The sequence below is a fragment of the Argopecten irradians genome, chromosome 4, assembly GCF_041381155.1.
Source record: "Argopecten irradians isolate NY chromosome 4, Ai_NY, whole genome shotgun sequence".
NCBI lineage: Eukaryota > Metazoa > Mollusca > Bivalvia > Pectinida > Pectinidae > Argopecten > Argopecten irradians.
In genome coordinates, this window is record NC_091137.1 from 17,296,490 (window position 1) to 17,311,516 (window position 15,027).

Sequence of the window (15,027 nt, forward strand, 5' to 3'; positions counted from 1 at the left end):
TTCTGAAATTCTATATACAAATCCTACCTCTTTTTTTTTCATAAGCATAAATTTGAAATGGAGTTACTCCCCTTAGGCCATATACATCAGCATGTTCATTATATATACTTTTATCCTGCAACTGCCCCACATACTGACGGATAACTACTGCCTGATGAACCTGTGTTTTATCCGTCAATACGATCACGTGAATTTATTCCACATCTGACGAAACATTTTCTAACTTGACTCCGAACTTTGACCTTGCGGTGAATGAAACGTCATTCATTCCCGCTAAAAAGTGACGTCACATTCACCGAAATTACGTCATTTTTACGATATCGAAAATCTTGTATTGCGGTGTCGTCTTTTTCTTGACTCATGGTAAAGGTATGTACTATAAAGTAACTCTTTGATGGGTAATTATTGTTTTTGCGGTATTTTCACATTGTTTCATGGATATTACACACTGAATAGAAATACTAATACTGTTTGCGAATGCGCTTATATATTTCCCACGGCAGCAAAAAGGAGAACACTCTCATTCGGTTTAGTGCATGAATCTTTTCCTGCGCATCAAAGAAGCGTCTCGCTTCGAGCGAAACCAAGTAAATAACTGGCAATTTGCTATCGTTTTGAATGTCATAATGGTTGCAGGATAAACAGAATACACGGTTAGTATCTTACAATAAAAGTTTTATTTTGGTGCTCGACACGGAAAGCCAAGATGACTCGGCAAGGCCTTGTCATATCGGCTTTCCTAAGTCTCGCACCAGAATAAACCTTATAGGAAGATACTAACCATGTATTCTCTATTTCTTCTCAGTGTTGTATATGCAGATATACAGTCAGGTATGTTATTCGAAACAAGGGTATTTTCAATGCTCATAGATATTTCAAAGACTAAAGTTAGAGACCACCTTTTTAACAATATAGCATGTGGAGTGTGATTGGCAACCCATAATTATATTTGATACTTAATTTGATTTAGCAACAAGGTACTACGTATAAGAACACCCTATAAATATACCAGTCGTTTTATGATTTGACCTTAAGAATTAATGTCACTGGTTGTATAGAGAACAGTCTAGAATTATCTAAATGGGAGAACATCAAAATTATAAGGATAGTTCCTGAAGTTGTTCAGATAATATTCAACAAATATAAAAAATCATTTGAGAACATTCAAAAAAATTCCAGTTTAGAGTTTTAAGTGTAATCTGCATTACTTATGAAGTTATGACATACCATGTAAATTGTCTCCTATTTTTATCGCCGTTGCCAAATTAATGCAGGCTTATGTTACTCAAAATTGAATCACCATAAGAATATTGTATAAGGAGTATGCATGTCATAGTAAAACTGGAGATAATAGAGCAGGTAATTTAGGCCTTCGATGTACATCAAAATAGCCGTATAACGGTATACTGTGGTTGACTGTGTGACTTTGAAGTTGGGCATCGCTTTCTGTATTAGTGTTCAAAGGAAATCTTTGCAGGCCTGTAATTTATTCAGATATTTTCTCCTGCGCTGCTTTCAGTTAACTATGAGATAGTCCAGGGGTAGATATAACGTCATTTATAGTAACCCCTGGAGTACCGAGGATGTCTCGTCTGGAGAATCAGCGGCGATATCGCTGTTTGTATCAGGGGAAGTCGATACCAAACAATGATTGTTCCGAGAGGTTTGATTTGGCTAGGTTAAGCTATTTAGAATATAAAACCAATCATACCGAAAAATTAATAAAACGAGACATTAACCAATCAAAGTATTAATTGTATGTTCGCATGTTTCGCACGAAGAAAATCCTAATTTTATGATCAACAAATGGTTAATTATCTCCTTCAAATTCATCAATATTAAAACAGGTATGTTATTAGCAATGATTTAGGGGCGGTCGTTATATATCAAATATAAACACAAATTCATTAATTGCTTCTGAATGTCGTGAAACATTGATGATGTTTATGCCCCAAGCAAGGAGCTTAGTGTATGATTTGATTAACAAACATTCATAAAATATGCTGGCATAGTGTTGTATAGATGAGGCCAGAAAGTTAATGAGGGAATCTATACCATTGTCTTATTACCGATTTCCATATTCTAAATTTATTCTGAATGGGTTTTAAATGAAAAGGCAAAGTCATTATATTTATCGGCATAGAAAAGGCTGAGTTCCCAGTCTGTTTGATTTTTTTATTTTATTAATGTTAAAAAATCCGTGTAACAGCCAGTGTCATTTAAAGGTGTACCATCCACTCAATAACTACAATGTACCATGGATACAAAACATGCGGAATTTCCACCAATGTTTGGGTATATGAAGTCATTTGTTGAATGGAAATTAAAACTAAATTTAAAATTTCTATTTACTGCTTTGAAAATTCGAAGAATACAAATGAAATCGATTTTTGTCGACATGGCGGTTACATTAGACTTTTTGTAACATGACTTTGATATCACTATACTGTTTCAATATTTTCAAAATTCTGCACATGAATTGAGCTGATACTTACCTTGAATTATCCTGATTTTCAACCTAAAGTTTCCCGTAACCGTTGCTTTACATGTTGGTAAAGAGATCATATGACCATGCTGTGAAGTTTTTCCACCGATGTTCGTCTGTGTACTGATTTCTCTTTTTGGCTTGCCTGTATACCTAGTCCTTGGTCATCTTGAACCGTTGTGATTGGTTTCACATCAGTCCAGTTGAAATATTAATTTTGGAGGTACATTTTACATGGGCATTCTCCGTTATTTGACAATATTGCCATGTGTGAAAAAGCATGCATACCTTACTGACAACAAAAATATAGCATTATTAAGTACCATAACTTTGACATCAACTACGAATACAAGTCATCTTATGATCTGCAAAAACTGCATCAACTGATCGAATATTGCTAATGTAATGGGTAAGAAGGACAGAAAAAACATGTATGGGAAGCGCCTTGCAGCAGAATAATTTAAAATATCATTATAAGTAGTTTTTTTATATATTATGGGTGTCCCCATCATATGTCTTAAGCTTTTCTGTAATAAGACACGTGTGGTGTTCAAATAGATATTTGTATGCATTACCACATAGATGGACACGACAAACAAACCGAGAGATCGGGATCTGTTAGATCCGCTTTGAGCTGTTTCTATCAATGCCAGTCCGTTAGTATACCACATCACAAAGGCTTTGGATGTTAATGCGATAACACGGTGTTTGTTGCAGCAGAGATAAGCAAAGATTTGTTGAAGACATTCGTATAAACGAAAACGCTGCGACAATATCGGGATGTAGAACAACCGAATCATATAGCTTTAATTTCTTCATGACTCCTCGTGATCCTCATAATGGCGGCTCGACATCCTGATATGATATGCACTGGTTCATGGACGATGACGTTCTTAATTATTGTTCGACATTTGTTTATTTTTGTGTTTTCCAAGAGATAATACATGGTATGACTTGATACTGTCCAGTTCGATCTTTTCCCTTTATTACTCATCCTTTCTACCACCACTAGTCCTTACCACATCTAACCATCAATCCATATCTTACTCCCGACTTGCCATAACTTTAATTTCGCCATTGCTACTCCACGGGCCTTACTTTCTGTCTCCACAAAAAAAAAGGTTCTTTCCGCTCCCCCTTTCCAACACAATGTGACGTTAAATGATGAGCGATGTCTGGCGGACAACGTAAACATAGACTTTACATGTATCTTTCCATCTGTCTTCCCAGGTAGCAATATCAAACACAAGACATTTTGAAGCCCAAAAATAATAATATTAAGATCGGCATGACGTTTGGAAGTACCACAGCATACCATAAAGTTATTACGTCACTTCCGGTATATCAAATTAGAACAGAGAATATGAGAGATCTGACAATGTGTTATGGCTCAAAATTATCTTTTTATGTCATTAAGTTTTCCAAAATTTATACCTATTTTGTTCTTACAAAATAGCTCTAAATGTGTTGACAGGATTTCTCAATTTCAATATAACGAAGCAACAACGACATCTTATGTTGTGGATATAATTGGCTTTGGATGAATTCCAAAGATAAATACAAGGCTACTGTCAACACCATCAGATTACTCGTAAACTTAGATATTTATTTCAAACAGAATTCTGCTCCGCGTGAAACCTAGGTGACTAATCAGAATTAAGCGATGCCTGTCATATGTTTCTGAACTCTGATATTATTAAAGTATCCTCTTCCATCCTTTGTTTTGAATTGACCACCCCGCTCCAGTGTCCAGTTGGGCGTATTTCCCCACTTCTATAGATCACCCGCACTCTCTCATCGCTAGCATTAAGTCAGTAATCTGTAGCCAACGATAGGAACATATGGTCAATCAGGGAATCGATTATTATTTCATGCGCAACTGTAGCCTTAATTAAATCGGGGGAAAAGAGGGAGTGAGACGGTTGTTTATTGTCTACAGTCCGCTGAAGGGAATAACACAACCTGACCAATGGTCATTTGCTCTGTGATAAGGACAGTCGGATTGTGATGGACACTAAAAGTGCTCTCCTAAATTGATACTGACGCTCATGCCCTCCGATGCATACTTATGTAGCGGTGCTTGTTAGACCGGACAATGCTTCACTGTGCCTCAAGGGAACTTGAGGTATCTCTCCTTTTTGTCAGATGCTTGATAGTCACTATGCAAACAGGGTAAGTTTATGCTATTTCAAGTGAAGTGACCGGCGCAAATAGCAGATGGTTAAAGTAGGAGTATTTATAGCAAGTGGTCATTTGAAGGTTAAATGACCGGTCAGGACTGTTCGGATGCTCCGATGCGTCAAGTAGTTTGGCAACCATCTCTACTGAGGTTTTTATGGTAGGACCAATTTGTGTGTAGTAGGAATTGATATTTCTGTTCCTAACAAAGCCAGTATTTTTGATATATTTTCCTAAGAAGTAGAAAAATGTCAAAGGGTGGAGGGTAGATCAAGGATTTAAAACGTCTTGAAGGAGTAGATGTTTAAACGCAACGATGAAACCTAATAAACACTAAGACTCACATCCCACACTTCCCGAAAAAGAAATAAAATATAGTTCCACGAAATCATAGCTGTTCAATAAATTTGCTTTACAAAAACGTCAATACAATACCATTCGACTCGCTTTGGCATTGGTTAGTTTAATGTCAGAGGAAAACAACATTCAGAACTATGAAACAGACTATTTGAAAACTGCTTGCTGTATATATATATGTTTTATTCAAGTCAAGAACGTTCGCGAATGTATGTCGTGTACCCAATTGCGCTTTTGCTTATTCCTCGGACGCTCCATTCAGTCTTCTTGATGCAAGGCTAGTAGATATGTAATTATGTGTTTATATTAAGAGTAAAACATCTCTATACAAAAATAAAAGAACACATGGTTACAGGATTTCTCATTCTATTTTATTGCACTGGCAAGGTCCACATATATACTTATATTATCGTGGGTGTTCGGACAAATAAAGCAGATTTAGTTTGTAATACTTCAGACACACACAAAGGATACACAAGTGGAACACGGAACAACAGGGGACACAAATCAATCGATCGATAATCGATCACAGATCGATTGTCATTAGCTACTATTTATCATAATAACGTTTTAACTGATGATTTACAGTATTTTAGAGTTAGGGTCATTTGAACAGATTCATTAACCGACACAATAATGTGTTTTATGTTTTGAAAGCTTGATAAGACGTGTCCTATTCCCTAACGTCTTGGCCTTTACCGATATTGTAATTAGATACAAAAACAGTCTATTTAGATCAACAGTATAGTTGATTGAAAATGTTATAATTAGCTTAAATAACAAGATCGACATATGTAGCATGGCTTGTTCATTTCTAATGTATAAATAGCCGAAATAAATCTCAAAAAAAGTAATTAATTATTCAAATTAATCACCGATTAAAACCATGATCACGATAACCAACAATACTTCTATTTCACAAAACGTTTACATTAACAGTTCCATGAGATGGTTATATTAGACAATAGCGTTAATGAAATTCGGATATTTTTGTGAAACCAAGACCAGTTATCGATATTTATTGTGTTTTTATCGATATTTGAATTATCACAACAAGAAACAATAATCGATATATCGTATTCCTGAAATATGCTTTCCATCGATTCCACATTTTGTAAAAAGAATAAAAATTCTCATACGTGAACATTCAATAAAGTATAAAGCTCGAGGAAGCTATCCGTTACGGATATCATGTAATCCGTTCGGTAAACCTCTAATTTGCGTTTCATTTTTCAACTGTATTACTATTTCGAATTCGAATAAAACCTTAGTGTAATTTTTATGTGATAAAGCATTTAATTAGAAAATAAGTTATGTTTAGTTGAGTATAAATTGACCACTTGGAGGTCAGTGTAACTGGACGGGCGGAGTTTAGGTTTAGCGGATGAATTAATATGTGGTAAGGGGCATGCGCAATACAATGAAAACCACAATGACTAGATGCCTTTGCAAAATACGCGCGAAACTATATTTATATATTTCTTTAGCAATTTTATATTTTGACAATTTCCTCTGTTTCGAGGCCAGTCTCTCAATATCACATGTATTTTACAAAACGTCCTCTCCATTTTCACTCAAACTTGTTCATAATAAATTTAGTTGTATTTTTCCTCACTTGCGTCACTACAAACATAAAGTATTCATTAGTATCTCTCAGAGTTTATATCATAAGTGAATATTTTAAAGAAAAACTGTAAACATATAATTTATCACATGAGTTTCATGTACAAATAATGATATATTATCACTATATAAATCTTTCACGTACACTATGTACAAATAATAGTAGATCTATTTCAATGCTATACACTTTCTTCATTTACACTATAAACAAATAATGATATACAATGAACTTGTATCACTATTATATAAGTCTTTCCCAGCACTATTTACAAATTAATCTTGTTTCCTTTCAAACAGAACAATGTAATGTTATAAAGTGTCATATCTCATCAAATGCTCTCTCTCTCTCTCCCTCTCTTTCTCCGATCTCTCTACAAAAAATATTCCTCCTCCAACATTAACCAAGAACTATCATTCCATTTACTCCATGTAAGGAGATCTTTGAACAATCCGTATCTAGCATCATTAAGAGTCATCCTCTTGACATGGACCCTAATTAGTATTGATCATATTGATCTTTGAAATCAGCTTTCAATGCGAATTATTACAATCCATCTACTTTTAACATGTTTAGAATCCGGATGTTTAATTAATATTAATGAACGTGTATGTTGATATCATTAGAACCCGGATGTCACATATGTATTTTTATTTTAAGTAAATAATCCATTGACAGACACCTAAATCTACATAATTGTTTCTGATTTAAATTCTTTTACTTAGTATTTTCGGTATACTTTTCAATGAAAACAAATGGAGTTTGTCAATAAAGATCCTGACCTTATTTATTTGTTTGATGATTTCATTGTTACTGGAATGAACGATGGCTAGAAATACTGAATATCTTTCATAGAGTTCTGAACCGAGTAGGTCTAGCATTCAGCTACTGCATATCGCTATACGTGATCCATTTTGACTGGAGTCAAACAAAGAAAAAGTTGGTAGAGTGCAAGCTAATTTTCCCCGACAGAATGGAAGCTGCCATTTTAAAATGCTAATATTGTATGCCAAGGGTATTATACTATTCTAATCTGCAATGATAAGGTTCGGGAAGAGCTTGAAAAATTAAAAGGATCATTCAAACAACTTTGCATCTATTTATAGAAATGAATGTTTATTTTAAAACTTCTATTGATATCTTAAGGAATGTGGTAAATTATGCAACCAGTATATCTGATCAAATCAATATCATTTAAAGGTTTCTAACGAGATTAATGTAAAAAAAAAACTTTCTTTCGCGAGCAATTTATTTCCACGAACATCGCAATCAAGGTAAGTTATATAGGTAAGTTACATTGGTAAGTTATATAGGTAAGTTATATAGGTAAGTTAAACAGGTTAATTAAGTTATTTAGGTAAGTTATATAGGTAAGTTATTTAGGTAAGTTATATAGGTAAGTTATTTAGGTAAGTTATATAGGTAAGTTATATAGTTAGGTTTATCTCCGCTATTCTCGCACAATTCAATTGAAAGTTACATTTCCGTATCTCAATAGAATTTAAAAACAATCTCTGCGAAAATGATTTGAAAAGGAAATCGCGAAATTCAGTAACCGCGAAAGAAAGTTGGTTCACAGTATCGTACAGAACAGAGCGGTTTGTTTAGCTGTGTAATTAGTTGAATTCTTCATTCATCTAAAATCAAATCTGAATTTCTTGCCATATCACAGAGGATCCGCTTCCCTTTCCGTCCAGGAATAAATGAAAACTTATCTACAGGAAAGGCAATAAAAGACATACCTTGTCCATAGCACAAAAATTACATACCATGTAATTGAAGATAATAGAAATTATTTTATGCATCTTTCGTGTTGTTCTTTTTATTTTCCAAAGAGTTTAAGACTGTTCCGACGACTTTAATTAGACGCAATCACATCTAGCGTCAAATCGCTGAGGCAAGAAACACTAAAGAGTTATTTTCTCTCAATTTGAGACCAGATTGCTTTTGAAAATAAATATATTTTTATATCGAATTTCAGGATAAAACAAGGATTGGCTTTTTATAAAAATAAAGCATAGTTCGTATATAATACGTATGTATTTCATAGCTTTAGTGTACGTATCAATCTGAGATTAAAGTAATACGAATTTAACAAGACAATAAGGATGTTTATTATCGATCTACAATGAGGCATAGTAACGATATTTGATTCTCCATATACATTTGAAAGAATCATACAGAAATGGCGAGTACCAAAGTTCCGGTAAAACGACACCTATAAAACAATATATCAGCATTTTTCTATAATAGAACAGTACCACAATGATAAAGGACTCCATTAAGCAGTGGAGGGTATTAATTAATGTATACCAATCAAATCAAAAACGGAATAAAAAATCATTAGAATCAGTCAGAACAATTGAATTGAAATAAATTTAAAGAAAATAGACACGTTTTAAGATTAAGCTGTTTACTTAAGTCTAAAAGAAATATTTTAAATAAAATAAAATAATTTCGGAATATTTGATCCAGGAATAATGAAATTCTCCAGTTTAGTACACACATGCAGCATAAGAATTAACTTTGTATGTAATTCATTTACTCATCGTTCATTGTGTATAGCAGTCAAACTGATATAACACATAGGTATATAATATCATATCTAAATAATATACAACGTACATTTTCAAAGTTTTCAATGAAATCATTTCACATTTATAAATAAATACTTAACTAGATTGATAACCGCGTGTTATGTTCTGTGAAAGTCGAATCGCATGATCCGGAGAAATGTCCTTTTAAATTGTTGATTGGCTAAGGCGTAACAGAAGGGGTTGACGGGACTGTTCAGATAGCACAGCCAATAAGTGAACTGATACAGTTTGATGTTTATACACTGATAACCGCCACACAGACCTATAATAAACACCATCACGTGGTATGGAGTCCAACAGAGTACGTATGCACCTAAAATGAACGTTATAGTCCGAAAGGCCTTCCTCGCCCTATTCTCAGATTTTGATTTTTTCTGTTCTCTTTGCCTCGCAGCCTTTTGTCTCTTAAGCTGCTTTTCACGCATAGATTTAACCAGTGCATGAAAAGGACTTCCGAATCTACGTTCGGAACTTCCAGAAGTATCGTTTGATCGTACAGAATCTAACGGTTTCCTATGGAGTTTTGCCGTTACCGCGGCCTTACCATTTGATGGCAGGTTATTGGCCGCGATGTGGTCCAGATCCGTATCCATAGTTTGATCTTCTTCAATCACCTCCATGTTGGTGCTATTGTTAACCGCAGGGACCGGTATAGGCATGTATTTGTCTGCCCTACGTTTCCAGATCGGAGACGAACCTTCGTCAGCCGAAGAATCATTATTTGTTCCTGGATCCGATAAGAGTTTTATATTTTCTGCCGATGCTAACGATTTTAAACTTTCCTCGTCAATGTATTTACATCCACTGATAACGTCGTCAACAGCTAATTCATTAATCGAATTAGAGTTGTTAACTTTCTTCTGGATATTATTTTCCGGTGGAATAACTACAGTATCGTAAGCTGGCGGTAAAGCGTCAGGAAGTGGTGTGTTTAAATCTTCCTCCGCCTCGCCATGGTCGTTTGGTAGAGTAACGCTGGATGCAGTAATGGAGAAGGCTAACTTTGAAACGTGACCAAAGGAAACTCCCAGCATGCCTTTGAGGGAAGGACGATATGTCGTATCCGTTTGAACCGCGCTGTTAACGAAACAAGTTTGGTCGTCATCATCGTCATCTACATGCTTTCCTGTTAACGGAGTTTTACTGGAGCCACAAGCGCCTTCTTGACTACTACTATTTTCCTCGTCCGAAGCAAACGCGGGCGAACTTGATCGATCTTCCTCGGGAGGCTTCGTGAAACTTGTAGTGTCTACACCTCTCAAATGTCGTGCATTGTTATTTTCTGTTCGTTTACGGCTGTTTTGAGACGCTGCTCCAGCATCTACAGCGCGAGCCTTCTTTTTAGTCTCCGCTGTATGAGACATTGCAGTAGTCATCTTCTTATGTTTGGCCTCAGCCTTTTTCTGTAGACTGAGGGCTACGCGATAGATACCAGTGTAGAGGCCTATCATCACAAACAGCGTTGTCCAATAGTAACCAATGGTCAACAAAAACGTAAACAAGGGATCACTCATAAACTGTACCTCGCATTCGTATTTATCCACCGTTCTCTCGCCAACGAAGTACTGCCATCCGATAATGGAAGTAAAGAAAACTGCACATGGTATAATCCATGTGAATGCTATCATTATGATCACTTTTTTCTCCGTTCGCCAATTTCGATATTTAGCTGGAATTTTCACAGAAAAGAATCTGTCTACAGTTATGAAGAAAACAGTGTACTGCGATGCTAGACACACTGTCCAATCCAAGGACAACCACAGATCGCACACAATGTCCCCCAGGGGCCAGTACCCTAGCAACAGGTAAAGAGTGAAACAAGGCATGGAAAATGTACCAATGAGAAGGTCTGATACGGCTAGCGAAGCGATGAAATAGTTAGTCGGCTGTCTGATACTTCGTTCCACTGCAAATGCAATTAACACCAGTATGTTTCCTAAAACTGTTACCAAGACAACCACAGCTGCCATAGCTCCAAGAAGAATGGTCAGCCACATAGGGTATGGCGGCCCAGCCCATTCGGATGCTGCTCCTTCCGTGCATGTCAAGTTTGTGAAGGTGTCGTTACACTGACATGGCGGTGTTGAATTGTCTGGACAGAGAAATGACAGCGTTGCATCGGTACTGTCGTTTGTTGTAAGCAACGCCATAGCTGTATCCAGCAGAATGTCACGTTGAATCGTTCTTGTTGTTTTCAAGGAGTTACCACGGCATCACGATGACTGACATTGGTGCTATGGTATGTTGTTTTATAAGTTGTTACAGCATAATGAGACTGCCGATTACATTGGTCCCATAGTTTAGTGGTCAGAGTAGTTTAGCAAACCTTCACCTGAAAGATAAAAACAAAGAGCAATAATTTGTGTGCACAATTGGAATACTCGCAATACATATAGTCATACGATCAATTTCTAAATCCATGTACCTTAATATAAATTCACACTTCTGGCTCTCTAATAAAAAATTTATACTTAATGTGCGTTTTCAGAAAATTAAATGATATGTCTACATCACAGTGACCATAAAAGGATGTGTCTACATCACAGTGACCATAAAAGGATGTGTCTACATCACAGTGACCATTCGGAACTCACTTAAAGGATGTCTGTTCGGAAGCCTAACCGAGGTCCGCACCTATGTGAAAAGTTTATAAATAATTTACTGACAAGTTAATCATCCTTTTTTAATCGATAGATTGCTATCTACGTTTGCGGCACAGATGGGGTGGCTTTGTGGCATATGTAAGTACAAATTAATATTGATTGTGGTTTATGAGGTGTCATTTCCTCTTTAGTCCTAGGTTAATTATCAGCTGCACATTTTTGTATACATCACTGAACGAATGACCTACCTATCGTTCCAATTAACCAACAACAATTTCTCCAATCAACTAATTCCTCGTTCTTGCTTTGTCGTCCCAAATTCCATTAATACATATAATGTGTTTAAATACAATCCACATATTTATTAGAGTCAGCTCCTTCCTTTTGATATTACTTTACCCACAATTCGTTTAGAAGGTCAATTTGCATCCGGGTCATGAAGAGGCATGAAGATTTTAATGGCAAAATCCGATTTCGTTTATTTTGATGTATAGAAAAAAATGCAGTTACGTTTTCTACTTTACAGCTAAGCAGACACTATTCTTCTGCACGCTTAAGACCTTCATTCACAATTTGACGACACGAAATCATGGATAATGACGCATACACAGACCATCAGTTTCAAAGCTGTACAGCATCATAGAATGAACTCCTAGTGCCTTCAATATTCATCATTCGCTATCTCCAGAACCTACACCGTACATGGAAATTAATATTGATGAATATATATCTGCTAACATTGAACAAAGGAAATTGATTTGTAGAGGTATGAGTTTTGCGAAGTATTTTTTTTTTTTTTTAACGATTGGTTAAATAAACATGACAGAATAGAGTAAGATGCAATTATTATGTAGGAAATAGAGCAAAACCTTCTGTTTATTCCATTGAAAATTCTATAACTTATGTTGTACTTGTCGCGATATTATCTACCACGTGGAATAGTGTAATGACAGTACACAGTCGAGTTCATTGGCCTATGAATTAAATAACTTATATCCCGTCCATATATTTACCGAACTATGAATACAATTATTGATCAGCAATAGGTTATCACGTAAAAATAAGGAAAAAACACTCAGTGGTAAAATAACTATAGCATAGGTCAGTTATGGTTTAGGTGAGTATAAATGAATCTTATCTAACACGAACTGACTACAGATAGGGAAATCTATTTATTGATTCGCCAGAATTAATGGCCGTTAACAATTTGTTCAGTGTAATTAGACTACGCTCAGAGTTAGGCCCTGGAATACCATATATACTTCGATCGGCGGGACTTTATACCGCGGTGTAGGGCCCGCTTCCCTATTTAGAGTGGTACTCAGTCGGTACGACGTCGCTGTTCAGGAGTGTTTATTGGGGTTTGGCTTAGTTTTATTACATTAATTCCAAGATTGCGGGCGGATCAGCTCTCAGGTAGCGGGGCAAGACCCGACGTTAGCAATATTTATAATCTCTATAAGTTATGGTTAAAAGTAAATGACGGTGTGCAGTCTATTTGTGCCAACTTCGTCATCAATACAAACAACATCACCTGGTGCTATAAATGTATTTCCAAGGACAGTTAAACAATACCAACATTAAATTTATTAAATTAAAATCACCACAGACACATATAAGATCAAAAGAAACAGGATAATTTATTCCAAAATATCAACAACAATAATAAAATCATCTGAAAGCAACTGCAATAGCAGCATCACAACTAACAATAGCAACTGTAATAGCAGCATCGTGTCTGATAACAACTGCAATAGCAGCAACAACAACTCGATATCAGCATCACAACTAACAATAGCAACTGCAATAGCAGCATCAAAACTTACAATAGCAACTGCAATAGCAGCATCGTAACTGATAACAACTGCAATAGCAGCAACAACAACTGCAATATCAGCATCACAACTAACAATAGCAACTGCAATAGCATTAGTACTAACAATAGCATCTGCAATAGCAGCAACAACAACTGCAATAGTAGCATAACAACTAAAAATAACAACTGCAACAGCAGCATTACAACTAACAATAGCAACTGCAATAGCAGCAACAACAACTGCGATAGCAGCAACAACGACTGCAATAGCAGCATCACAGCTTACAACAAAAACTGCAATAGCAGCATCACAACTAGAAATAACAACTGCAATAGTAGCATAACAACTTAAAATAACAACTGTAATAGCAGCATCACAACTAACAATAACAACCTCAATAGCAGCAACAAAAACTGCAATAGCAGCATCACAACTAAAAATATTAACTGCAATAACAGCATCACAACTAACAACAGCAACTGCAATAGTAACAATAGTCACACAATCACCACAAACAGCTATAACAGCAAGAACCAGCTACGTTAAATTCCATGTCAAAGGAAACCAGAAACAATTACTAGAATGTCAGCAACACTTATAACAGTACCAGTCATAAAGTCAGCGTCGTTATCACCAACAACAATACAAAACCAACAAATTCATCGATGGTATAAAAATCAACAATATGAAAAGAAGGACAAAATTATGCCACAGCACCATCATTACCAGTAACATCAATATGAATGACACCACCAAAACCAGGGTCCTGTTGTTGTTACTCAAACTATACTACACGTCATAGAGTCAAGCACAGTTAGTTATGTCATGCTATTTCTGGGAGGTGAGTTGATTAATTACGATAAAATATGTCAAAAACTACATGATGCGATAGCTACACGCATATGTACATTGTATAGAGCCTGTTTAGGCGCGAGACGAGGCAGAATAATTACAAATCTAGCATTATAGTATTTTATATGAGGTTCGTTCAATATGAGATTACTGTACAGAACTGTTATTAATTAGATTGCCGACAGGTTTTTATTTTACCAATGAGAGAAAGTTACAGCCAGCGTCTCTCCAATCCGTACTTTATGTATTGACCGTGTCTGTGATTTACAATGTCCCTTACAAAACCATATATGGTACTGTTGTGGAGGTAATATCTTTCTCTACCATAATTACCCCATCCGCGGCCACATTGCTTGTCTGATTCAAGTTTCAAGATTTATGTTTTTCATTCGACTTAGACACATAAATACGTGAATACCGGGTTAAATCTAGTTTTTCTAAACCCCAACAGTTAATTTAAACACAGTATCTTCAACTGTACGACACGTTTTTGATGCTTCTACATGAAAATCAATAC

At 35.7% G+C, this 15,027-nt stretch overlaps 1 protein-coding gene across 1 annotated transcript; it reads right to left on the reverse strand.

The window, feature by feature from the left end:
• Positions 1–5,369: 5,369 nt before the first annotated feature.
• On the reverse strand, positions 5,370–11,589 carry LOC138320802 (muscarinic acetylcholine receptor gar-2-like). Its single transcript, XM_069264019.1, has one exon. The coding sequence runs from the start codon at positions 11,386–11,388 to the stop codon at positions 9,337–9,339; it is 2,052 nt and encodes a 683-aa protein (XP_069120120.1). The 5' UTR covers positions 11,389–11,589; the 3' UTR covers positions 5,370–9,336.
• Between the last annotated feature and the right edge of the window lie 3,438 nt (positions 11,590–15,027).